Raw genomic sequence first — 26,194 nt, 5'->3', positions numbered from 1 at the left:
GCCAGTGGATGTCTGCTTGAGTGCACAGGAGGAGCAGAAGCAACGTGACGCCCTGGCTGCTAATAAGGGTGCTCGCAGGCAACAACCACGAGTTCCGGTACCAGGGGTGAGTTTATTAATCTGTAGTTGTTTCGAGGGTACTAATTATCTAGTAGAGCAGTAGCGGGTACACCAGCCAAGGCATTACTTTTCCCCAGGTCGGCACTTGGGCGCTGGGTAATGCTCTGCTCCCGCTTCCCATCCAATTCAGTGATGCAGCTGGTCGTTCCCATCTAAGGCCGGACAACATCTCAGTCATATGCCCCACATCGGCAATGGGCTCAGCTGTCTCAAGCGTAACCCCGTCAGACTCGATTTCATCCATCTCTCGAAAGCGCAGTCATTGGTCACTCTCAGAGCAATCACCAATGCCAGTAGTCGAGTGGAATGACTTGCGGCAAATAGCCTTTGAGCGTCTGCTCATTAGACTCACCGCTTCAGCTGGTCTACCACTCTCATGGGTGGAGAACCCCAAGTTCATGGGCCTCTGCCATGAGTTTATCCCTTATGCCATCATTCCAAGTCGCAAAGTTTTGACTCGTCGCCTTCTTCCTCATGCCGTAACAGTGATGTGAATGGAGATCCTTGCTCAAGTGTCTGGTAAACACGGTACTGCACAATGTGATGGATGGAGTGGCCTCAACAATCACCACTACATTGCATTCATGGTCACCATTAGCAACAAGGTATGTAGTTTATTTCTATTTCTCTTATTTCTCTAAATAACTAACCATGAAATAAGGTGTACACGGTCCGCGTCCACGATGCTTCTAATGAGCGCAAGATGGCTCAGCTTCTTTATGACCATATGATAGAGGTTCTCAGAATACTTGATGTCAATTGGAAGGTAGTAGTTGTGGGATTCACTACTGATGCATCAGGTGAAGCCCACAAAGCCAGCAAGATGCTCACAGAGTCCCACCCTCATCTTATTTGTCCTGATTGTTATGCCCATCAAGTAGGCCTTTCAATTTCTCATTACATCCTGCGAGATCTAATTCACTTGAAGCTTAACCTCGTTGTCGGTGACTATTTCAAAGTCAAGACTGAATTCACTGTATTCACAAAGATGGCCACCGAACTCATTGCGTGGCTCTGTAGCAAGACTTATATCTTGGCGATTCTTCATGATGTACAGTCCCGGGCAGGCCAAACTGCGCTGTCTGTCATCTGTGCCGTGTTGACTAGGTGGACCGCTCATTATCTAGCATACCGCCATCTTCTTGAGCTTGGCCCAGCACTGCAGGCAATGACTTCTGACAATGCCATGCTGAGCTCAAATGAAAAACGTCTCATCACGGGGGACCGTGCATCACGGACAAAGGCAAGGGAAATGTTAGCCATCATTGATACACCAGGCTTCTGGCAGTCTCTTGCTCGGTATGTGTGCTTGGTTTCTATCTTGTTACCAAGACCTACTCTGATTATTTACCAGGATGAAGACTCATTTAGAACCTCTTGCCCGTGCCGCCAACATAGCACAAGCTGCATCATGCCGCCTTGATCAAACTCTCCTAACGTTCGGGGATCTCTTTGTCCACTATACGTATCTCATATCACCAGAGAATGAAACCGAAGCTGACACCAATAATACTGCCTGTACCGCAATTCTCGATAGCTTGGAAAAGCAATGGGCCAAGTCGGATCAAGACATATTCATAGCCGCAACTATTCTCAACCCGTTCATCAAAGTCATACCATTTCGGCAAACTGTTCAATGGCTCTCACTTGCAGGAGTACTCTCACTTCTCACATGTGTATACTGCCATGTCTTCCAGGTCGCCACTTCTCCTCCTCAGCTCTTTGATAACCTACAGGACTGCTTCAACAACCAAGGCACATACAAGGAGTTACAGAGTTACGCTGAGGTTGTTTCTAATGAAGCTCAGCGCAACGTGAGATTATACTTTTGCCTCTCTTTGCTTCAACCTTACCCTTTGAATTAGAACCACCCACTTGACCCACGGAAGGTCTATAATGGTATTAAACCCCTTGGCAGTGACCATCCACCACTTAGCAAACTCGCTTTGCATCTTCTATCAATCTGCACGAATTCAGCATCCTGTGAACGTCTGTTCAGTGTCTTTGGCAATACTCTGACCAAGCTTCGCAACTGCCTTGGTAACAATTCCCTCACCGCACTCGCAGAGCTCAAGATGCATATCCGAGACAAACACTTACGGGGTGGCACCAAGGAGCATCTGAAATGTTTCTTTGGTGAACGCAAAACACAAGATACAGGTCCACCGCTGCCACCATTACCCCAAGGACCAACACCGATACCTGCACAATTGCACCCCCCTGCCATTGATGGAGTGGCTGATGAGTTTACCGAAATTGTCACATCCTTCATGTTGATGTTGGATGACAATGATGACGATGAAACTCTTGAATTTCCTTCAAAGATATCCATCAAGCTCTCCGGCTTATTTGATTACTGTTCTACTCATTGGACGGAGATTCACCGACGAAGTGCTTCACGCACACTTGATGAGGAGTTGGAGCTTTATGAGCTTGTTGACCTGGATGCAGACGGTGATGTAGATATTGATATTGATGATGCTGTTGGTGATATTCTCGCCAATTGATGTAGCACATGAGCATATGTAGTTATATTAGTCCACCTTGATGTACCCCTATCCTCCTATTTAGTACTTTTGCGGCCATGAGAATATTGTCCGTATCAGGCAGTAACGACTGTTCGGGGTGTGAGAAAGGTCGGTTCGACCTGTAGCCCGTGGTCTGCAAGTCGTGTGACTTCATCGACTTCACCGACTAGTTGCAGACCGGCACAACACTGGTGGCAGATCTGGCAGAAATAGTGAGAAAAAATTAGATAATTACCTGTTTTTTGTATGAAATAGACCATAAGTCAATGTGCCAAACAACGTCTATCCCCTCGGAGGCCCGTGAAATGACCGAAACAGGATCAAGAGGCCGCATACCGCTACCAATCATTGTTTTCATCAACGTTGGGAAGCTCGCAAACAAGTCCGGAAGATACTACTGGACATGCAAGCATTGTTTTCCACTCGTGAAAATAGAAGGACGTGACAATAGGTTACTCAACCATTCAACAAGCCTGCGAGCATGTCCAAACGTGCCCAGCGATGTTCGTACACAGCAGTGTATACAGCTTTGAGGAGCTCGAGAAGGTTAACCAGGGATTCACACCAGCCACATTTGATAGAGAAATCAGGCTGGTGGATGAGAACATCGATGCTGCACAGCAAGGGTGGGATACCACGAGTTTAATGTCCTTGGAAGGTGTAGTTGCTACGTAGTACACAGTATTCCTAAAATGGTAATATGCCATTCTGCCACACATGAGATCTGCCGTTCTGCCACTCTGTTGGCGGAATTCACAAAAATAATTCTGCCCCATAAACTAGCAGGCCAATGCCTCTGGCGCGGCAGATACGAGACTGTTTTATACCATAGATAAGCAACACAGATTTTTGTAAGGTATCAATGCATCTCATTTCAACATGTCAGTGGGCGCTTCTTTAACTTAGTTGCCACTGTATACATTGATCAAACAAAACCATGCAAAGTGGACAAGAAAAGAGAGAGCAAAGAGGGGCAAGTGCGCAAAGGCTTGATGTAAGGGGACACCTCTATTTTCTCCTATTCCCCTGTCCCTCTCCCTTCCTCCTCATTCCTTTCTCCCTTCCTTCATCCCACAGACTCTTACTTACATCCCTTTTGTTCCCTTTTGTTCCCCTTTGCTCCCTTTCCTTTCCACTTCTTTTCCATCCATGTAAGGGCAACCTCAAGATGGCCGACAGCGCAGGCCTAGCAGAGGGAGAATCCAAAGATATGAATAAGTCTAACTACAATACATGAGAGAGCTGCTCACCTAGCAGAGGGAGAATCCAAGTAATTGTAAGGGGACACTCCTATTTTCTGCTATTCCCCTGTCCCTCTCCCTTCCTTGTTCCTTTCTCTTTTCCTTCGTCCCACGGACTCTTACATACATCCCTTTCGTTCCCTTTCCTTTCCACTTCCTTTCTGCCCACTCCCTTTGCATCCAAGTCATGTCCGGTGTCATGAACCATGTCTGTAGACATGGTAAATGTGTATATTCAGCATTGTACTCCCTCAAGCAATTCTCTCTCCATTTCCCCGAGCTCCTATTTCCCCTATACCCCTATTTCTCCTAAAACTCTTCCTTCTCAAAAACTCTACCGTTCCCCAAACATTTCAGCATCTCTCACAAAAAATTACATAATTGCTGCTACCCTTTCCCTTGAGGCTTCTTACAAAAGCACCAAGTTTCCTTCTCCATTCCTGAAAACTTCCTCACTTCTAAATTTTTCCCTTCCATTCTAAATTTTCCCCTCCATTCTAAAATCTTCCTGCTGAGTCACCAAGACACAATAGCATGGCTTGTATCCATATGATTTCCTTTGTTCCAGCTTACTACTCCCATTCTATTGGAGCCCAATTTTCCAAACTTGTCCTTTTACATTCATAACTTAAAATTTTAGAATGCAAACTAAATTCTTCCCCTTCTTTTATTTTGTTTCAGAATGCAACTCTGCATTCCTCCTCACCATTTATGACTCAGTCCTTACATTACATAGCCATGCAAGACTAGTATATAAAGCCTTGTATTATATAGAATAAGGGAAGTTTTTACCCCCTAAGAAAGGTTCACCTAAGATCTGCAAGGATTTGGGAACTGATCTAGCTGTACCTAGAAGATCTAAAGAGTAGGTCTGATCTAGTACTGCCTAGAGGTTCTTAACACCAGTAAAAGTCAAGTCATCAATTTAAAAAACTCAAAAGCCGTATTACCTTGTTTCCCTGTTTTTCAAATACCTACCTATTTCTTTATACTTTCACAACTTTGACAAGAAACCCCTAAAAAATCCGAAACCCCTTTTCCAACCAAATAAAATAAATACTTACATTTCTCCCTGTTTCTTCATAAAACTTATAAAACCCCTCTCTTTCTCTCTCTTCCTTTTGGAACCAATATTCCATATAGAACATCTGTGTTGCTTGAAAATCTTGTATTTCTCTTGCACACTTGCCCCTTTTACATACTAGAATCTCTGTTTGTGATTGCTAACCTCTTTAGTTAACAACCTTCACCCCAAAATACAAAGCATAGACTATACCTCGCCGTTATCTGCGTATACGTCATCTCTACCCACCAAATATAAACAAATACATACCTTCTCCTGCGATGACCCCTATCGGTGAAACAAATACAAAGAAACACTCCTAGAACAACCAGGCCAACACTCGATCTTCTATCAAGGAACCAGTGACCCCAGACACCTACTTACAAAAAGGGTGTGACACCGGTGACTCTGAAGTCTTCCCGCACTTCGGACACTTCGGACTCGCTCAGACAGCTCAGACTCGCTCAGACAGCTCAGACTCGCTCAGACTCGCTCAGACTTGTCTATACACTTTGGGGCTCGTCCGGGTTACCTCTGTCCTCCTTCCCCACTTCATTACTCTTTACCCTTACTTCCCCAGGTCGCTGGCATGACTCCTATACATTCCCCTTCCACTTCATTATCACATGTTTCCTTGTACCTTGTGATATCCATTCGGACCTGTGGCTGGTGTACTGTACAGTTACCCTTCATTCCTCCCATGCTACTACAGTATATACTTCGCTTCATAGCATGGAGAATCCTTATCCTGTTCTCTTTGGATTCTCCCTCTGCTAGGTGAGCAGCTCTCTCATGTATTGTAGTTAGTCTTATTCATCTCTTTGGATTCTCCCTCTGCTAGGCTTGCGCTGTGCGGCCATCTTGAGGTTGCCCTTACAGGAGTCATACAACATATCCTAGGGAAAGAATATTTCCTCTTCATAGTCTTATTGTCATACTTCATTTCAACTCATCTTTAGTACTGTATAGTATTCTATCCTTGTTCCTCATCCTCGTGAAGCCATTATTGACTTCTAGCCTACACTCTTTTTCTATCCCTATCCCTATCCATCCCCTATTCCCCTTTCTACTACCTTGTATAATCCCAGTGAATGTTCTTTCAATAACACCTCAGCCTGCAGCAACTTGGGTGACTGTCCAATCTATCTAGACTGATCCGACTACATCCAAAACATTTCAGTGAAAACCCACTGAGTGTGACAACGTTCACAAAACAGCAATGAGTCCGGTCATAATAAGTACAGTGTGCTCGAATGCTCAAATATGTACTTAGTCCATAATCCGAGAAGTCCGAGTAGCCATGTGTATACGCAGCCCGAGCCCATAGCTGGGAACACACGTGCATGCGCCCCTAGTACCCCCTAAGGGGCCTCCTGGATGCGCCTACAACACGTCACCTGGACAAATGGATGTGACGAAAGGTAGTATGTTAACGAAGCAAGTCACATTACGCATTCTAGATTGCACACTCCAGTTAAGATAGAGTCCGCACAAATACAACAGAAAGTACTAAAGTATGTGGCTCGGCAACAAGAGCAAGGTGAGTATACATTCAGGCGATGGGGAAACGAGAGTCCAGAGTAAAACAATGATATTAGAAGGAGAGTGAACGGTAAGGCCGCTAAAATGTCCATATCAACCCCCTGCTTTGCCGAGGAGTGTGTAGCCATCTCGTGGTCCATGTATCTAGCAAAGCAATAAAAACATCAGTAATGATATAGGAGCACCCTTGAATGAAGAGTCGAAAATGCGCGACCATGGTGTACGAATACACGGTTACGACGCACCTGGCCAGACGTAACTCGCCTCTCAACTCGTGCCGTGCCTTTCACCGCTCGTTGTCACACGAAGTCTATAGTAGCCCATGCAAATCAAGAAAAAAGGATTTTAATTCCGGTTTCAATATGAGAAGAAAGGAGTGTCCAAAATTACAATGAGGTGATTAGAAGGCTACAATAAAGCGTCTGAAATGTCCACCAGTCATCCGCCTCCTCGTGGGCCAAATATCTAGCAAAGCCAGAATAAGATCAGTAACAATATGGGAGCAACCTTGATTAGAGAGTCGGAAAAAGCAATGAAAATGAAGGCTGCTTGAAAGTAAGACACACCTTGCCATACATAGCCTTGCCTGCAAAGCGGTGATCAATCAACCGAAGAAGAGAGGGTAGGAGTCGAGCTCGGTCGAAGGGTCTTGACGGCCCTTCATGCGGTCTTTCAGTTTTGGGGCCTGGAGTCGGAGTGCTGGGGGCTCAGAGTCGGCAATGAACAATTCCTGGAGCTCGGATCTCCTGTCGGCATCTAGGCCATCAAAGTAGGGTTGATGGCTCTCAAGCCGTTTAATGAGCGATGCAATGTCGGCAGCGTCCAACATCTGTGCGGAAGTTGATTTCGGTTTCTGCCACTTCTTCTTCTTGAGGGTCCCTAAAAACTCTGTCCACAGTCCAAGAGACCGGGTAGCGGGAGAAGGTTCGTGTTCTTCATTGTCATCGTCGCTATCTTCGTCGTCTTCGCCGATACGGGAAAACTTGGTGTATGCATCGTTAGCGGTATAGCAGAGCTGTATAGCAAGCTGGTAGCATGCTGCAAAGCTGGGAGGGACGTAGCTGGAATAATGAAGCGCGTCCACTGAAAAGTTGGTTTTCATGCCTCGACACTCTTCAGGGCTTGCCTTCACCCAATCTGCGATGACCCTGTGACACTTCGAGTCCGCTACAAAACCACCGAGGCACATGAATGGAAGACACCAGATAAACGCTTCCAGTTCGTGATGATAATAACGGATGATATCTCCACTCCAGTAACCCTCTTTCAGGAGTTCGAAGGCCATGAATGGAACAGTACCCATGCGATCGCAGCCAGGGACACGGTCCTCCCACTGTAAAATCGACAGATCAAAGTCCGTCAACACCCCGCGGTGGGTTTCGGGGTGACACATGATGTTATAGAGACTCGGATCCCCATGTTCGACACCGTGCTTCCAAAGGAACGCGTGGCCTGTAAAACGGAAACCGTTAGTCAGTATTCTTGATTCGATGAGGTCGACATACACGTTACGGCGTCGAGCCAAGCGCGAATGAAAGAGGGAGCATCCAATGAGCTGATCTTCTCCAACCTCTTCATAGCCAAGATTCGCATAATCCGATAACCGTTGCCGGGTTGCCTAATCAAGCTTCGAATGCGCCCAGTATCCGTGCCATGGACGTCGGCGTAGTAGAGCAGTTCGGGCAGATGATCGGTCATCGATGCGTCGTACTTGTTCGCGATATTTCGTATGCCTCTCATGGTTTTGCCTTCGTGGGTGCGACGCGCTTCTGGATGCGAGATCTTGACTATGAGGGACTCCATCAGGCGAGCGCCATCTTTCAACTTCGGTTCGCACGGAAGCACTCTGGTGGCACGTCCACCCAAACATCGAGGCCGTGGCGACAAATAGTCCTCGTCTGAACACTTGATTTCGAGCCCCTGGAAGTTACGGGGGTTGTATGTGTCTCTGAGAAGTGGATCATCGAGCGACACGTTGAACGACGCCGTGTTCGGAGGGCAATTGAAGGTCTCGTTTCGACCCCAGTCCTCAGGCGTAAATCGTTGGAACAGAGCAATGAGAACGAGCGCACGGGGGAAGTCGGCGATGAAGCTAATGCCATTGGACCGCACAATGCCTTCGCGGTCAAAGTACCAGATGAAGAGACAATCGTCTACAAGACTATGGGAAACTCGCAAGAAGACGTGAACGTGCTGTAACTCACCGATGTGAAGCAGATTGATTGTGTGCTGGATACCCGGGTTCTGAGATAACATCTCTAGCGCGTAGGCAGCACACTGCACTCGGCCGTCGAAATTCTTCGAGTTCGAACTTTCTTTGCGCAACTCCGTCCCCTCTTTGTCGAAGCCGAGACACAACTTCTTGCCGCTAGTCAGGTTATTCGTTGCTTCGAGTTTGCGCTTCGAAGATCGAGAGCCGGTGGCCGGTGGCGTAGAGGGGGGCACTGCACTCACGCTGGGAGAAGAACCACTGACCGGAGACGGTTGCACCTCGTCTATCTCGTTGTCCTGCTGTCTAACGTGCACACGCCTAGATGTCGTAGCGAATGCTTCTTTGATAGCGACGCAAGCCTGCTCGCTGGGACTTCCGATGGCCTTGAACTCTTCCAAGCCGAAGAATGAGTCGAATTTGGGTTCGGCACCCTTGTCGGGGGCTTTGTCCAGGGCAGAGCCCAGCGCTTTCACTACATATTCGCCGGCCTTTCCTACATCAGGCTTTCTGTGAGCATTGTCGGTCTCCGTGTGGGACTTGAAGGCGCTAGGATCGAGGCGACGGTATTGCAGGTCTGTGGCTGTCGGCGAACGAAGTGGGAGATGTACTTTTTTGAGCAACGACAGGGCCTTGTTGCATAAGCTGACGTACGGAGCATATCCATCTGTTCCTACGCCAGAGAAAGACGTTAGGCTAGACCAATGAAGTCAGATTTTGCTATAGTTACGAGCACAACCAACTCACTATTCGGAGAGTAACTTTCTTATACTCTCATCATTTGCCAGAGGCAATACTGCCGTGAGGCACTGCTCAAGGTAATCTTGCAGCGCGTCATGCCTTTCCTTCTGCAGGAGGTGAAGACGGTCAGACGTTTGGCCTTCGTCGAGGTCGCTGCGTTCTAGTTTCTCGATCTCGTCTTGAAGAGTTTCAAGGGAAAACTCGTCGCGCAGACAGCGGAAGACAAGGCGCGTAAGAAATCGTCGAAGTCGCACACTTGGGCAACACTTGTTTCCTCAAGCAAGGTGGTGGCGAGGTCTTTCAGCCTGTGGCGCGCGCAACTATGAGAACAGGTGGATTTGCAAAAGTGGGAGCATACCTTGTGAGTTGATTGCCAGCCTTATCGTTTCTGGCGAGTTTATGCTTGCTTGGAGTACTGAGGGTCATGGTAAGAGTGTAACGTTATGAGGACTCAGAAGAGTGTTGCTGGTCAATCATGTGAGCAGGCGGCCTCTTCTTACTCCCACCAAAGTTAGTGCCAAACCTCGATGCCCCATGTCCGACCGCGCCGACACGACCCCAACGCGAAAGCGTGCCAGGACTGAATCCAACAATGTCATACCGCCCTCTAGTCCTCATCGCGCCACATTTACGGCAATTCGTCGCGGCGGGGGGACTCGAGATATGCCGTACGCGGAATGGCGCAGAACCTGCGTAGAGCTGCTTGGGGATATGGTAGACGGTGCCAGGAGCACACTCAGCTGGACTGATGACGGTGACGCAGTTGCTGAGGTTTTAAAGCACTCAAGAACACACTACACGAAATCGACAGCATGGTTTCGGTCCAGTGTGCCCGCGCCGACTCAGGATAAAGGTTTTGATACATTTAAATCAGAATTCAAACAGCTCTTTCACAGCTTGGAGGCTAACCTCTCCTCGAGGATTTCGAATGTGGAAAGGCGCCTTGGATCCAGCCCACTCTGCTCACCTCAGCTCACAGCGCTCCCAACTCGCGGCAGCAAGCCCCCGCCTCGTCGCATACGCGTCGGTGGCGAAATCGGCCCCTTCCAACCAACCGAAGCCAAACCAGCACCCAACCCACACTGCGTCTCAGTGGCTTTAGCATACTCGTTGCGGTATATCACACTCACATCATGTGATCGGTGCACGCGGCGCGCCAATCTTGAAAGCTTCAACCTTCATCAATTCATTGTTCAACGTTCAACGTTCAACTTCAAGATCGTTCTCAAACGATGCGAATGAAGAGCATAGTCGCATTATGCATCTTAAGTTACAACGCAGTATGATAGAGTCCGCATAAATACAACAGGGAGAAGTACTATAATAATGGGGCTGGCTCGATAGCAAAGGTGTAGGTATAGTGCTGAGTAAATGAGGGTCCATGGACAAACGAGAGGCGAATCATTTAATTCACTGCAAGGAACGATGAATAGTGTGAATCGTCCATAAATTGAGTCAACCGCCTGCTTTGCCGAGGAGGGCATATCCGCCTCCTCGTGGGCCATGTATCTAGCAAGATAACATCAGTCACGATCAAGGAGCAGCCTTGAGCAAAGACTCGGAAAGGCGCCCGAATTCCAGCGATGAAATAAACAGGACAAAGTAAAACTCACCTTGCCATAACACTGCCTACAAAATGGTTCTCCGTCGTTCTCTGTGAGACGAGTCGAATCCAAAGACGTGTTGCATTGCGTGCATCGTAGACAGCCTTTATGATATGTCTTGCCTATCGCTTTAACCTAAACACGGAGCAAAGACAGGTTATATTGGGATATGCCGCGAAAAATGAGCCACAAGTCGATATATGAGCGCACCTGCTCGGCGAAATATACCATTTTACTACATTTCGGACAAGTTGGATTGGTTCCCATGCTCCACCTCTTATTCGGCGACCCGGTCGTATTGACACCTACACTCCCCCCGAGAGCTATGCCGTATCTCGTTCCAGTAGCCGTTGGGACTAACGGATACGCGACTCCACCTGTAGCAGTCTGCACCAACGGGCGCACGCTCTGACTAGCATCGTCGCTCATTGGAACCCCCGTTGCGGTATGTGAGCGGCCCATGGTAGCTGCATTGAAACGATTGTTGGCGGAGGAGTCTAAGCTCGAGGAGAAACGATGCTTGAAACGATGCGGAGTGGGGAAGCCACCTGTGGTCATAGTACGTATGGGCGCCTGAGCCGTCGCACTGACGGTGCTGCTAGCGATGGCCGGTGTTCTAGACAGATTGGCGGTAGAACGCGACGGTAAAACGGGTGGAACAGTATCTCGTTCCTCGTCTTCTTCTGCCGCTTGCTCTTGCTCAAGGGACAGTGTTTGGGATGTGGGGGATCCATCTACTTGAACGATTGGAGAGTCGGAAGGGTTTGCTAAGCTTGCGCCGCTTGAGGGTTGTGCATGTAGGCTCTTCATTGGCGATGGGGGAAGTGGTGGTGGCTGTGACGAGTCCGCCGGCATGTAAGGTAGGTTCGCCTGACGAAGGTCCTTCGTTCCAAAATGCTTCACATGGCAAAGTTTACTGATAGAAGTAAATCAATACAACTATCGAGGAGATACATCGGTAGACGCACCAGTATGGCTGTGAGTGTAAGACATATGAGGACCAGCTCGGCTGGGAAGCGACGTTGAGACTTACTTTATGATTATGTTCCAGCAGGGTGAGGGAATCTAACCTCTTATTACACATCGTGCAGGCCAGACATGGCTACTCCCGCGTGATCCCGTTAGCATCTTACGGAACGCTTGGATACCGCAGAACGCACTTTATGGTACAACTACAAAATCCACTCGGTATTCAGTAAGATGACCAAAGGCATGGACACTCACCATTCGTCCTGGGCCCATTACCTGTTTGAGGCCGAGTTAGTTGAATCGGGCTCGCTAGCCAAGTCTCAGACACTGACCTGCTCAGCAGCATATACGGCTTTCAGACATTTGGGGCAAACCGAAGTCCCGGTGAACGGATGCATGGTCGCAGTGAGAGAAAGGTTGTATGCAAGATGAGACGCGCAGGCGCAATCAAGCGCCAGAAGTGAGCGGAGATACAACTGCGATTAGTCGGAGATTCAAATTGGGCACAGTTGATCCTCTTAACCATCGTGCTGAAAAATTTCTAGACCTCCCACCACCACCGCTATAGACTTTCCTTGAATCTCTTTCCTTCACGATGTCCGACGATGAGCAGCACCAACATGATTTCCAGCAGGCAAGCCCCCTTGCCCCTCAACGATGAACGTTATCAACTAAATCGCGCTTCACAGGCTTCGGCGGGAGCGTCCTTGACCTTCCCTATGCAATGTTCTGCTCTCCGCAAAAACGGACACGTCGTTATCAAGGGTATGTTGGCAATTGCGCCATCAACTATCTACTCTATATCTGACGCGATACGTAGGACGCCCTTGCAAGATCGTCGATATGTCCACCTCCAAGACCGGAAAGCACGGTCACGCAAAGGTTCATCTAGTCGCCATTGATGTGCGTTGTTATCCGTTCGATCCATTCCGATCGTGCGCAATAACATTTTACCTCTAGATCTTCACCGGGAAGAAGTTGGTCAGTCCGATCATCCATCGTAAGCGTGTGCTCCAAAAAATCTAATCGTATCAACAGGAAGATATCTGTCCTTCTACCCACAACATGGACGTACCTAATGTTCACCGTAACGAATTTCAACTTGTACGTCGTCGTCTTCCACCCCTCGATCGTGTTACGGACAATCTTCACAGGTCAACATTGACGATGGTTTCCTCAACCTCATGACCGCTGACGGTGCCGCCAAAGACGACGTCAAGGTCCCTGAAGGCGATCTTGGAAAGCAGATTCAGGCCGATTTTGACGAAGGCAAGGATCTCCTTGTCACCATCGTCAGCGCCATGGGTGAAGAGCAGGTGTGTTTCTGCCACTGCACCCGAGTTCCCGCTAACGCCACCTCTTCATCAGGCCATCTCTGTCAAAGAAGCGCCCAAGGGCTCCAGTTGATTTGGGTCCGTCGTTTCTACCCAATCACATTTTCGCGATTATAATCGATTATCAAACTCTCTACAGCTCTCTGTTTTTCCCCGCTTTCTTTGGTGTCATGCTTTCCGCCCATTCACCGACTACGCCGTCCCTATCATTAAGCCTGTAACATTCGACGTGCATAGGTGTATCTCGACGTCTTGTTGTATGTACATGCCTATGTTGTAGTTCGTTGTTCATCCTCATGTAACATCCAACTTGCGCGAATATAAAAAGTAAATATGTATGTAGCTTATATGTGTCAAGGTCTCCGAGTCTCTACTAACCATGCACCTAAGACTCGAGAAGTCCTATGTAGTCGGTCAGGAAATTCAGACCATCCTCCTCAAGGCTAAACGGTGGTCTTACACAGGATCTCTTGTACTGGCCATGGACGTCTATCTGGCCCCGCCAATAAAGGAGAGGGGGAGTGTTGTTGGAAAAGACGAATCGAAGCTACATGTGTACGGGCGGTGGATACTGTCTTCAAAACGGTGCCAATTTGCACTTAGCATGAGAAGTCGTCTGAATTCTATTCTAACTACAGTATCTACGTACAAATGTGTTCTCGCCGACAACTACAACGCAGATTTTCTTTCAACAGAACCTACGAAAACACATCAAGATTCACCACAGAACGATAGTGAGACAACATCTACTGCGCACCGTCCTTCTCCGCAACATATTTCAGCAGATCAACAACGCGGCGGGAGTATCCGTATTCGTTGTCGTACCAGGCGATCAGCTTCACGAAGTTGGGGTTCAGCTGAATCCCGGCGGTGGAATCAAAAATGGAAGAATCGGTGCTTCCGATGAAGTCAGTAGAGACGACGGAGTCGCTGGTGAAGCCGAGGATGCCTTTGTGTGTCGTCTCGGAGGCTTCCTTGATAGCGGCGACGATCTCCTTGTAATCAGCGGGCTTCTCGAGACGGACGACGAGATCAACGACAGAGACGTCGAGAGTGGGGATACGGAAGGACAAACCACTAAGTTAAGACCCGATTAATATTGACGGAGTATGGGAATATACACGGGAAACGTACGTGAGCTTTCCGTTCAACGAAGGGATGACCTTGCCGACAGCCTTAGCGGCACCGGTGGAGGACGGAATAATGTTGTTGTTCACACTACGACCTCCACGCCAGTCCTTATGCGATGGACCATCGACGGTCTTTTGGGTGGCGGTGGTAGCGTGGATGGTGCTCATTAAGCCCTCGACGATACCGAATTTGTCATGGATGACCTTGGCCAGGGGAGCGAGACAGTTGGTTGTGCAAGACGCATTTGAGATCTGGATAAAGGGCAAGCACGCATCATTCAGTGGGATACATACGCCAAATCATACGGTTACTTACAACTTTGTACTTGGGGTCGTACGACTCAAGGTTAACACCGCAGACGAACATTGGTGCGTCAACGGAGGGGGCAGAGATGACAACCTTCTTAGCGCCGCCCTTCAAGTGAGCTGAAGCCTTGTCTATGGTAGTGAAGACACCAGTCGATTCGACGACGTAGTCAGCGCCGACGGATCCCCAAGGGATGTTGGCCGGGTCCTTCTCAGCGAAGATATGGATCGGCTTTCCCTCAACGATCAGCTTTCCATCCTTGGCCTCGATGGAGCCCTTGAAGCGTCCGTGGACGGAGTCGTACTTGAACATATAGACCTAAGCATGGACCGATCGAAAGAAAGACAATCGCAAGTAAGCGAAAGCGTCGGATCAAATTCAAGTCAGCACTTCTAGGATCGGTGGGCCTTGGAAATAAACGAACCATGTAATCGAGATCAATGAAGGGGCTGCATGACAAGCGATGTGAGAAGGTCATCCGAGCGACATGATGTCAAATCCATTCACTCATTGATTGCAACGACATCGACGCCTCCGACTTCGAGCGCGTTACGGAAGACAATGCGGCCGATACGACCTGATCAGGAATACATCTTATTGAGTGGGCGGGCTTTTATGAAAAGCGAACCAGGACTCACCGAAGCTATATATATGCCCGCCCGGATGTATTTCGAGTTAGGTTGAGTTGAATACGCGACGAGATGCCTACCCGTTGATGCCAACGTTGACCTGCATACGGGTTGAGGTACGTTATAGTACATGGATATTAGTAGACTCACCATAGTCACAAGGGATGGGTGGTTGGGGATGGTAGTGGTAGTGGAGATTGCGGGTGAAAGAGGAGGCAGGGGTTTATATAGGACGGCGTGATTAGATGATCAATACCGCCATATCGTGAAAGTCCCACGCTCCAAGGACCGACCCGCCGCAATCGTCTGAAGCTCACTCAAGATCTAGCTTGTCAGCAGTAGTGTGAGCAGATCCTGCAAGACGCGAAGCATCCGAGAGCGGAGACGTTTTGTCATGCAAATACTTCATGTCCAGACATTTAGTCACCTTTCTTTGTAACTTTGACCTGAGACGAAGACGGAGACGAGCTGTATTCCGTTTTTAGCGCACTGACTATATCCCCGCACACACCACTGAGATGACGGTAACATGGGAGCACTGGTTCAACAGTGGAACTTGAACTCCAGGCCCAATCCATCTCGTAATACACATCGTAGACAGCCTGACGGAGTAATGGAAAAGGTCGTAGCAGACGGCCATCTCGACACCGATATCGAGGGGCTCGAGATTCAACCAGGAGGGGAGTGCAGGCACAAAAGACTCCGAAGAACGGTCACCACTGGTTGAGATCTATTTACAAAAGTCCTTTGATATAAGAGAGAGCAGCAGTGTGTACACGTCTCAAGCCATAGAGCGGTTAACAGTAGATAGTCAAAGTATGTTTACGCACACTCCATTCTGCGCGTGCATTGTCGACGTCGAAGGCTCGAAGACGCTTGAGTGCAACGAATTCAGCGTCATCGAGAGCTATATTGAGGTCGAGGAAGTAAATGGAAGGGACGGAGAATATGATGCGACGGGGTTCAATGTCGAGGGATGCGGTTGCGTGCAGGGAATGTGTCTGCGGTGATAGACATCAACTATGCACTGATATTGCTAGTCACGAACGACATGGCTTACAAGGGACGGAACGAGGATAGTCAGAGCGATTGTGTACTCGTCTCCGATTATTGGCTCCTTCGCCCACGACCATGATGGTCGGTTCTAGTCGATATGAGCATACACTCAACAGTCTAGCAGGCGCGACGCACAATGACTGAGCTCGGATCCCCACTGGCAGGACTCTTTAGGATCGACTTTGGTTTCGAATTCAAGCTCGACTTTTCCGCGTTAGTATCACCTATAGTCTCAATGATAGGTTTGTGTGCCGGTTTCAGCCTCGGTTTGGGATCTGGCAGAGTTACTGTCCGTTCCTCGAGCTTTCCTTTGGACTTGATGTTGGGTGATTTGATGTGGGTGCGCGTGAGTAGAACAGTATTCCCTGACTGTGCTTCTATGCGTTGGAAAGAAAGCTCGATGATGAAGAGACGGAAGTCGGAGTCGAGCTGGGTGATGTTCGACTTTATACTGGGATTGTAGATGCAGTCGAAGACTAGACAAGAAGATCCAGCTATACTTATTCTGTACATTAGTACCTCCACTGTGAATACGGATGATGGGTTTCCCGAACCTTTATCGACATCTTTGCGGGGATCGGAGACGAGGACGGGAATGGTCCATTCAGTATAGTCGGTAGAGGCGGTGGTGGGCGGAGGAATATTCTTGTCGTAGGCGACATTGACGAAGACTTTGCTTTGAGTGTTCGCAACAGTTGTTTTGACGCAGAAGCCAGCAACAGGCTTTAGTGTGACTGTGCTCATCGTCGTTCAGCTTCAAGTTCGGCGCGGAATTAACGGGCGCTTGGGGCAAATCCTCAGGGGTGATGACAGGGGTATTCTACGTTTCTAAAGATTTGATAGGAATAAACTAGCGGTACAAGATTCCAGACAATACTGTCCAAAGGTAGAGCACCTGGCATACGTACTCGACTCGGATCACAATTTGCTGGAGACTCGCCAGCCGGAGGGCAAGGATCACAGCTACCAAAGAAGTACATCGTTATGCACAAACTAGCCACGACGATTTACTCAACAACCACTATACAGGCAGGACTATTCATACTGATAACATAGAGTACCACCGCCCAGTAGTACCGCTAGGCCTAAGCGTTAAGCTTCGCCTGAACTTCCTCACATCCCTGGCCTACCAAGTCGGAAGCGGCGCCCTTGATTGTTTTTTGTACTGCACCTCCGAGAGCAGTGGCCAAGTTCTTCAAGAACATACCGCTGTCCTCGAGCGTAGTCGCATCATGCTCGGCAATCCATTCCTCGTACATCTTGTCCGCGACCGCATCGATAGTGTTTTCTAGGTCACTACTATCGACTTCTCTAGTTGCCAATTTGGCTTGGACATGGTCGCAGGCTTTTCCAGCCAGATCGGAGAGCAAGGCCTTGCCTTGGGTCTTCACTGTGTCCTTGAGCGCACCCACAATTTTACGCAATGTCTCTGGGGTTGACTGAAGGCTAGCCTCATCCACTGATCGGACATCGATGTCGCCGACAAAGGGACGGGCAACTGCGAAGAAAGACAGTGCGAGGACGACAAATGCAGCGCGCATGTTGAGGTCTGTACGAATGGATCAGTCATGCCCTTCACAGCTAGGGGAGATAGCACGGACGGTATTTGGGAAGCTGTTTGGGGTAATGCTTCAATGAGGCGATGATTCTACTGCGAACTGAAGACACTTACACAATATCGCCTGCAGCAGCTTGCTGGTTACCGTAGGCAAACCACATATCCCTTTATACAGATGAGGCGACAAAGAGAATGGACCTCGGCGATATCTATCACCCTGACATGGTGATTATCTACCACTTAGTTCGTATTTTTTTCCGAAAGGGAGGACCAACTACCTGGAGAAGACAGCAATCTAGACAATAACCTAGCTGGGGAACATACCAAGTGCTGGGATATTTTGATCCTTGAACATACTTAGCTTAGAGGTGCTTCTAGAGTCTGAGCACTGAACTGTCACTGATGCGGTTAGGAATTTTAGAATGCATCATTCATCTTAACCACGGCCGGCGCTGTTAGTTCGACTCTACGCGCTGTCCAGAAGTTAGTGACTTTTAATGCACCCAGAAATGCGTGATCTATACTACAAGTCCTTTGCTATGAATTATTCTAAGAGTTGGCATGCGCGCGTTGCTTTAAACAGCCTGCCAAGCGGCAACTACGTCTTCCAAGCTTTCTGCCGACCAACCAGATCCGTAGGCTATGGCCATCTTCGTCCCAGTCGAATGCAACACTGTCTTGATGGCCAAGTCCAAAGCCCCCTCGTCTAGCCCATTGGTGGCTATGTCGAGTCCTGTCGGCTTAGTACCTTCTGCCTCCCGTTCGCCATCCACCGCCATTCGCTCTCCACCTGGCCCAGTATCATTCAAGGAAACGGTGTCCACTGGTTGAGCGGCCAGACTTGCGCCTAACACTGCTCCAGCCATAAATGGACCAGGCGTATTCGTAGATGCGCCATGCGTAGACCACAGCGAGGCAGGATCATTCCTGGCCTTGTCCATACACAGAGCATGCGCGCTCTGCGCGAGGTCCTTCAACACAAACAGAACGGCGGAAGCCGGAACGCAATGCCTTAACAAGTACCACGATAGGTATTGGGCGACTTTGGTCGGCTCTTCCCCTGGTCCAACAGGCGATATCGACTCTAGCATCATGCTGCCGTCGAAGCGAAGCCCATTTGCATAACTTCGCAGTGCAGATTTGAAACCGTCCATCTCCCGCACACGCTTCAACGAATTGTCCAAGGCCAACATTACACCACCAACTGTACTATCCCTGATCAAGGGTGGCTTGTGCTTTTGAAGCAGTGGGTTGCTTGCCTTTCCTGACGGGCTGAGGCCCCCGCCGAAGCGTCTTGTGTACAACTTGTCGTAAAAGTCTGCGCAGAACCGTAAATCTGCGAGCCTCAAATGGAAGAACTTGGAAGTAGGCTTCATGTTTCGGAACGACCAAAGAGTTAAGTGGGCCTGCAGGACAGAGGGCTTGTCTTGCAGGATGCAGTCGAGCAGACTGGCATGACAGTACATTTGGAATAACCGTTCTCGTTCGGTCAAATCATCCGCCCCTTCAGCTTGCACATCGATGAGGGATCTCGAAAAGTGGTCTGCGAAGGCGAGGAATCGAACGTCGTTCGAGAAAGACGTGATGAATTCCGATAGATCGTTGGCAGGGTGTCGTTTCGCTTGGGTCAGCTGTGGGAAGTCCAATAGGAAGGCATCACCCGAAGACGACCCAGACCGAACAAACAGACTCCTACTGCCCCTGGGGTCTTCCGTGTAGCTGAGGAAGGCAGTCCTTCGTTTGACGTAAAGCGTCTGGCAGTTCAAAAGACTCTCTCTGTGTTTCGGAATTTTTTCGACGTCAAGATAAAACGGCCAGTATCTGGGAGTGTCTACCCGAATCGCGGAGAGGTGGTCCAAGTCCGGTATTAGGGTGGGGGAGATTAGCTGGGTCGTAGACTCTTCCTTGCCATCCTTCATGGTTATTTTAACGGGGAGATAGACGACCTCGGACGTATCGATATCACGGGCTACAAGGCATCTCGGCTCAACTGCAAGTACCCACAAGTGGCGCAGAGCTTGTAGGTAACTCTTGTTGTCGTTAGACACTTGATGGGTCCGAGGGAAGAAAGCGGCAATCATACACGCGATGGCAGCATCCGATGTTCCTAGGGTGAACCTTCCGCCACCCAAGAAGAGAAGACCCAGCGACATGTGTGTCGCAATGTGGACACCATACTTTGGCGCCTGCTGGTGGATGCCGTATGCATAGCGGAGCCGCCGTAGGCAAGTGATCTCCCCAGTGCCAGCCATAACCATGCTCAACGATATGCAGATCATATTTAGCCCGTCCCTGATTGCGGATCGCTTGATCTTTTGATCAAATGCGTTGCCTGGCAAAAGGGCACTGAGACAAAGAACATCGTACCAAATGAAGGGCGCTCACCGTTCAGACGTACAAGTTGGGTGAACAGGTCGAAGTGGCTGATAATCTTGATATATGCTTCTTGCCTTGCGGTGCCTGCGTACTTGAGGCCGAGGGCGAAACAACAGGCTGCAGACAGGTTGTAATACGCCAATTCCAGAGCGTCGTCAATGGGTTTTCCCTGGAAGCGTAACTCAACGGCAGCCGCAATCGGCCGGGGAAGTTGGGCCGAAAACCATTCGCTGGTAGGGGTTATATGGTCCCACATAATCAACGCCCTGGACAGTGTACGCAAAAACACAAAACTTGGTTGGATGCGATTCAACTCGAGCACGGTATCGGGAATATTCAGCATCTCAGCCACGTCGTGACGGTTGGTGCGGAGGTACATGAGGCCGAGAGCGATAGTTGCCGCAGGGGATGTGAGATTAATATCGAAAGCCTCGCCGCGTCCCATACCAGTGTGTTCTCCATGAACAAGGACGCCCAGGCGGTTGAGGATGGCGGCGTCCGCTGGTACATTGGATCCTTTACCTAACATAATCATACCGAATGCAATAGCGGATGCATGTGTATACGCTTCCCGGTGCTCGTTGTTCAGGTCGGGTTGTACCAGATCTCTCCGACTAATTTGACCCAAACAAACCTCTGCCATTCTCCGATTTTTTGTGCCCATACAGAGCAGCCCAACGCCCGCGAGACCTGCTGCTTGAGTCATCAAAGACACGTTGAGATCCACGCTCGGAAGGGGAAGCAAAGCCGGTGTGTGGACTGCAAGTAGCTTCATGACATGATGGTTTCCGGTCCCGACGTTGGCGGCTGCGAGGCCGAGCAACACACCGATTGAAGTAAGGTCGTGCTTGGGGGTAAGATACGAGAATGTGTGCCAGGTGAGCATCCCCTTCAGGTGACCAGTTAGCCCCAGCCCAAGGAGGAACCCGGCGTGCTCAGGACTCAGGTCAGAGGGTTTATTGAAAGCGATCCACGAACTTTCGATTCTGCGGGAAGACGAGGAAATCCTCAAAGCCGCCGCTACCCCGTTATGGAATTCGCCCCAACTCGTGGAATCGGCGGATATCTTGTTGGGTTCGGGAGCTACCGTTATGTTCAGGGGTTGGAGTCGAATGGCGTACTCCAGCTTAGGGATCGAGTATGCTTCTCGCGTAACCCTTGAGACGGAACCAAAAGTAAACATCGCGCGCCCATATGGAAGCGCCAATGTTCTCTCAGCTACACGAAGCACAACATTTTGCTGTTCCCTTGTTTGATCATGTTCGCTGAAAGAAGCATGTTAGCAATACGACACACAGCAGCAACAAGGCGACTTGCTTAAGCTCGGGACGTTCCAAGTACCGCACATTCGGAATAACCGAGGAACAAAGGATGCGTGCAACTTCGTCCAACCTGCGATCTTGCCCGAAACGAATGCTGGTAAAATCTTCGAGACCCAGCTCGACGCCGGAGATGGTGTCAATCTCGCCGCCGACCATGGACCTGGCGTGGAGCGCAAACTCAGTAATGGTCTTCCTCGGCTTCGAGGGGTTCTAAAGGACACAGGTCGGACCACGAAACAAAGAGAACAAAGCTGGGCATACCACGAAGTCTTTCACGGATCCATACCCGTCGTTGACTAATGGATCGGGTGCGTTAACTGCCCTAGCCGCTAAATCGTTCCGACCGATAAACGAATACGCAGCAGCCGACCAGTTCGTAAGAGGCGCGACTTGGCACATTCTGGCAGCCTCCTGTATGGGAGCCATGATCCCCAATGGTAGCCAACGGAACCACTCTCCGTCCCCCTCCCCGCCGTCTTTGATGATCCCGCGGTCTACTAAGTAGCTGATAGCGTCTGCCGCCCGTCTTTGCGCCGAGGGCTTCGACTTGTCGCCCAGATTCCGGTACACTTGATACAGGTGAGGGAGATGCACTAGCGGGTTGATGGCACCATACGCATACGATGGGGTACCGCCCAGTACCTCGCGTGCGACAGCTTCGATATCATGGAGGGGGGCGACCCATGATGAGTCCGTGAGTTTGCCGAATAAAATGGCACTCCCATCAGGGGGCCAAGCGGGAATCCGATTATCGAAGTACTTCTCATCTGAACGGAAGAAAAATGCCGTCACTTATGCATCAGTGGTTGTTTTTGTTCTATCACGTTGGTCCTCACCATCGACATTGACGTCACGTTCCCCGACCTGCACGACCGTCGGGCACAGCGTCGCCCAAAAGTCGACCCACTCCGGCCGCACGATCGACGCCAGTGTGCATATCACGGGGCATAGTCGCAACACATCACCGTACGATTTCACTGACAAGCGCATATCCATGGCGAGAAGATGCAGACCATATAAGGCGGGGGTCACAAGTGCACACGCGGTGGCTGGGGCATTGTCCTTGAGTCTCGGGGTTTGCGCGCCGGCCCGCTTTGCTGAATCCTCTAGCTGTTGCGGTTTCTTGAGGTACTTCATAACAGGATCCTCCGCGAACCGCTCGTACGATGGCGACAACGACATACGATCCCAGTTGTTGGTATCGCCACTGGCCTCTGCGTTTATCGTCCCCGTGTCCACACCCGTCACCCTCAGGACGTCATACAGCGAACTCGCCAAACTCTCAAACTCGTCGGCTCCGAGCCGTGCCATGACAGGGGGGGCATCCAGAGCGGGGCGCATCCATCCGGAGAGCAGCCACTTGGAGAAGAATCGGCGGTGCAAATTGGCGACGGCGGGATCCGGAAGCACCATCGACAGCAGTCTCAGGCAGCTCGCTGTCAACTCGTCCTTCGGGACAAAATCGAAACAGGCCCTGACCTCCCCTATGCCGCTTTCGCAGGTAACGTCGGCGATGTCCAACAGAGCAGTCGAGTGGACGACATCCTTGATCCTCTTCGCGCCTGTGATGTAGTCTCGCCCATTACCATCTCGATGGCGCAGCACCATGGAAAATACCTGGGAATCCGAGTGGGAATAAAGCGCGAGCTTGCCCCCGGTATCCACCACTAACAGGTCCATAATCGACTCCCGCGTAGCTCTGATCGCTGCAATGGACACGCCAGTAACCTTCGTGACCTCGGGATCGACGATCCAGCGACGGTCCTTCGTTGTTTCCGACGCGTTCTTTTCGTCGGTAGGAATGGCACTGTCGCTGGTATTGACATCTTGTTCTGGAAACAGCGTCAATTTATGAATCAAGACGATGTTCTGCGCGGGCAGGCAGATGGCCAGCCTACAGCGCTCGGAGCTGCGTTTACCAGCTCCCGAGGTTCGTTTATCATAAACCGCCACGCTAATACCCCTCCATTGTTTAGCACTGGGGCCAGGGAACGAGATCAGTAACCCCCTACAAACAAATCACACAGAGACTCACTCGTCCTCCTCGATCTCATGCGATTGTACCTTCTGCAGCCAGTAGTTCGTCCTCAATTTCCCCACTTCTTCGTCGGCCTCGCCTGACCACTCTGTGTCTCCGTCGTCCCCAGCGCCGTCATCCCCCGTGTCCCCGCCGCGTCCACCAAGTGCCATTCGGTCCATCGTGACGCTCAAATCGTACTTGGACCCAGACTCCCGTCGCGCGGTCTTGGCCGTCGCAGCAGCCTTGCTCTTCTCCCTCTTCGCCGCCCATTCAGCCTGTTGCTCCAGCCACTTCTTCTTTCCCTCCTTCCCCGTCTGCGGAGATGGGGCCTCCACACCCATCCCATGCATCAAGCCCTCCATCGTCAGCGCGCCAGTCAGCGCGGGCTTCATCTTCGGTATCGCGCCCAGCGCGATGTGGTCCGCCTTCGTTTTGCCTGCTGCTGGGACCTGGGGCAGCGGGTTGACCGCAGCGTTTGGATTGCTGCCAGAGTCGTGCACGGGATTAACGGCATCGTCGCCCAGCGGATCCGCCCGCTCTACCATGTCGCTGGGGACGCCGCTGGACGGGATGCGAGCGTGCCCCAATGCGGAATGCCGCTTTCTCCTTGTCGTATGTGCATTTGTGCTCGCTGGTGGTGGGGGTTTGCTGCTGTTGGTGCTAGTCACTGTCAGACACGGCGCTGCGATTGTAGCGTACTTGTATATACCTCTCGGGCTGAGGCACATAGGCGTATCTCCACACTGTCAGGACTTTCTTGTTTTCATCCAAGCTGATGATGAACTCCAATGGTGTCGTGTTGCTGGGGAACGCGATCAATCGTCGCGATCCATGAGCGAAACAAAGCAGCGTACCTATCCCGCGAATTACATGACACCCATACGATCTTTTCCGTGGGCGGCACTGCTTTGAGAGGCCCTCGCCGCACTTCTTCCTCATCCACTAATCTGACGCCCGCAGGTGAGTCCACGATGCCCTGCGTGACCCCTACGCTGCCCAGCTCCGTGAAAGCCTTGGTCACGGTGAAGAGCGTGGGCAGCACCTCTTCCCCCGAGCTCTTGGCATCCTCTATTTCGCTGTCCTCGAGTACGCGCTGCACCAGCACCCCGTGTGGATACAGAGGCCATGCGGCGCGTGCCACAAAGGGCAGCGCGAACGAGTACGAGTCCGAGAGCGAGTCCCAGACGTTGGGTGGGAGGTGTTTGTGGGCCTCGGCGTTCCAGGCTGCGCTGGAGATGGGGATGATATGTGCTGTGAAGCGCAGGAAGACATAGATGGCGCGTATGCGGAGGTCCTTGGTGGCGGCATGCTGGATGTGTTCAGGTCGCTCAGCCGTGGCCGAATGTCTGGCGAACGGGCCAAAGGTAGGTCGCTTGTCATGGGTTTCGACGACTTCTGGATCGCGGGAGCCGTGTTTGGTGATATCCCCGCTGCGATCAAGCCACCCGATACTTACGCACTGTATGTTCTCCTTCTCGACTGCGTAAAAGTCCCATTGCTTGCGGATGATGCCGCCGGTGCGTAGGAGGACCTTTCTGCTGTCCCACACGACCTCCAACTCCTCGCCAATGAACGCGCTGCCGGTGGGGTGGTGTGCTGCGAAGCGCGTGCGATGGACCTGGTCAACGGGGTCTGCGCCATTGCCACGCAGGGCCTTGTAGATGGCATCAAGAAGGGGCGTGCGTTCTTCGGGTATGTGGGGAAATTGCGGAAGGGGGATGCATGGTTGTACGGGGACAATCACGTCTGACATAAAGTGTCTTGACGACTCGGATCGGAGGAGAAAGGGCGTGACAGAGCCCCTGTAATGGATGTGACTTGCGTGACCTTGTTGGATCCAAGCCAATTATCTTAGTACTTACCCCCTGTTGTATTCTATCATCCTGGAACTTGTAATTTAGAATGCGTAATGTGACATTCGCGTTGCTCCATGCAAAACCACCGAAATCCAAAACCCAGCGCAGCTCAAAGCCCAAGGCTGGAAGATGGAAAGTGCGATATGCGATGTGGGACGAGAGTGTAGCTTGAGCACAGGAAACGCGAGTTTGATTACCTGAAGAGTGGGCAGACTACGAGCATCGGCGAGCGAGAACAGAGAGACCAATGAAGTCGACATCGAAGACGGTATCAACACCAATGTCAATGGCCTCGATATGATATGATGCCCATGCACATGAATGTGAATATCGGAACACAGTGAGTACGTTTGACGGTTCCATCAAACGCGACGTTGGCAGGACGTTACGTTGACTAGGGGACTGCCTACCGAACGCCACCCCCATCCGCTTGTCCTCATCCGCCCATCCCTGCCATTCCTCGTGCACATGCTTCATCGCATCATCGCTCTTGTTGCTTCTTGTTCCGGAACTCGAGCCACGAGTGAGTGGCGAGTCCCTCAATCGATATTCCTTGTGATGTGCAGGGCTAAGACGCCTCGGGTGCCTG

At 50.5% G+C, this 26,194-nt stretch overlaps 7 protein-coding genes across 7 annotated transcripts; 1 reads left to right on the top strand and 6 right to left on the bottom strand.

Annotated features, from left to right (window-relative positions):
• Positions 1-7,098: 7,098 nt before the first annotated feature.
• On the bottom strand, positions 7,099-9,870 carry PC9H_011319 (uncharacterized protein; the record flags this gene model as incomplete). Its single annotated transcript, XM_036780804.1, has 7 exons — positions 7,099-7,946; positions 8,000-8,647; positions 8,699-8,894; positions 8,949-9,399; positions 9,451-9,644; positions 9,701-9,749; positions 9,803-9,870. 7 exons carry the CDS (start codon positions 9,868-9,870, stop codon positions 7,099-7,101), a joined length of 2,454 nt encoding a protein of 817 aa, XP_036626659.1.
• Positions 9,871-10,899: 1,029 nt separating this feature from the next.
• PC9H_011318 (uncharacterized protein) lies at positions 10,900-12,415 on the bottom strand (the record flags this gene model as incomplete). Its single annotated transcript, XM_036780803.1, has 8 exons — positions 10,900-10,953; positions 11,058-11,183; positions 11,259-11,964; positions 12,017-12,024; positions 12,082-12,150; positions 12,209-12,220; positions 12,273-12,293; positions 12,350-12,415. The coding sequence occupies 8 exons, from the start codon at positions 12,413-12,415 to the stop codon at positions 10,900-10,902; spliced, it is 1,062 nt and encodes a 353-aa protein (XP_036626658.1).
• Positions 12,416-12,612: 197 nt separating this feature from the next.
• On the top strand, positions 12,613-13,424 carry TIF51 (Eukaryotic translation initiation factor 5A; the record flags this gene model as incomplete). The annotated part of the gene is made up of 7 exons (XM_036780802.1): positions 12,613-12,651; positions 12,707-12,782; positions 12,838-12,920; positions 12,978-12,998; positions 13,056-13,121; positions 13,172-13,333; positions 13,386-13,424. The coding sequence occupies 7 exons, from the start codon at positions 12,613-12,615 to the stop codon at positions 13,422-13,424; spliced, it is 486 nt and encodes a 161-aa protein (XP_036626657.1).
• A 673-nt stretch (positions 13,425-14,097) lies between these two features.
• PC9H_011316 (uncharacterized protein) lies at positions 14,098-15,570 on the bottom strand (the record flags this gene model as incomplete). Its single annotated transcript, XM_036780801.1, has 6 exons — positions 14,098-14,428; positions 14,486-14,733; positions 14,798-15,106; positions 15,213-15,237; positions 15,296-15,365; positions 15,417-15,570. The coding sequence occupies 6 exons, from the start codon at positions 15,568-15,570 to the stop codon at positions 14,098-14,100; spliced, it is 1,137 nt and encodes a 378-aa protein (XP_036626656.1).
• A 644-nt stretch (positions 15,571-16,214) lies between these two features.
• PC9H_011315 (uncharacterized protein) lies at positions 16,215-17,217 on the bottom strand (the record flags this gene model as incomplete). Its single annotated transcript, XM_036780800.1, has 4 exons — positions 16,215-16,418; positions 16,478-16,561; positions 16,609-16,967; positions 17,028-17,217. 4 exons carry the CDS (start codon positions 17,215-17,217, stop codon positions 16,215-16,217), a joined length of 837 nt encoding a protein of 278 aa, XP_036626655.1.
• A 341-nt stretch (positions 17,218-17,558) lies between these two features.
• Positions 17,559-18,014, bottom strand: PC9H_011314 (uncharacterized protein; the record flags this gene model as incomplete). The annotated part of the gene is made up of 1 exon (XM_036780799.1): positions 17,559-18,014. The coding sequence occupies one exon, from the start codon at positions 18,012-18,014 to the stop codon at positions 17,559-17,561; it is 456 nt and encodes a 151-aa protein (XP_036626654.1).
• Positions 18,015-18,606: 592 nt separating this feature from the next.
• APC1 (Anaphase-promoting complex subunit 1) lies at positions 18,607-25,502 on the bottom strand (the record flags this gene model as incomplete). Its single annotated transcript, XM_036780798.1, has 9 exons — positions 18,607-20,363; positions 20,417-21,672; positions 21,713-21,939; positions 21,991-22,488; positions 22,573-23,493; positions 23,593-23,707; positions 23,765-24,409; positions 24,459-24,551; positions 24,604-25,502. The coding sequence occupies 9 exons, from the start codon at positions 25,500-25,502 to the stop codon at positions 18,607-18,609; spliced, it is 6,411 nt and encodes a 2,136-aa protein (XP_036626653.1).
• Positions 25,503-26,194: the final 692 nt, after the last annotated feature.

This window comes from Pleurotus ostreatus (assembly GCF_014466165.1).
Source record: "Pleurotus ostreatus strain PC9 chromosome Unknown scaffold_9, whole genome shotgun sequence".
Taxonomy (NCBI): Eukaryota; Fungi; Basidiomycota; class Agaricomycetes; order Agaricales; family Pleurotaceae; genus Pleurotus; species Pleurotus ostreatus.
Note: the sequence above shows the minus strand (reverse complement) of the source record. Positions and strands in the feature narration are given on the sequence as shown.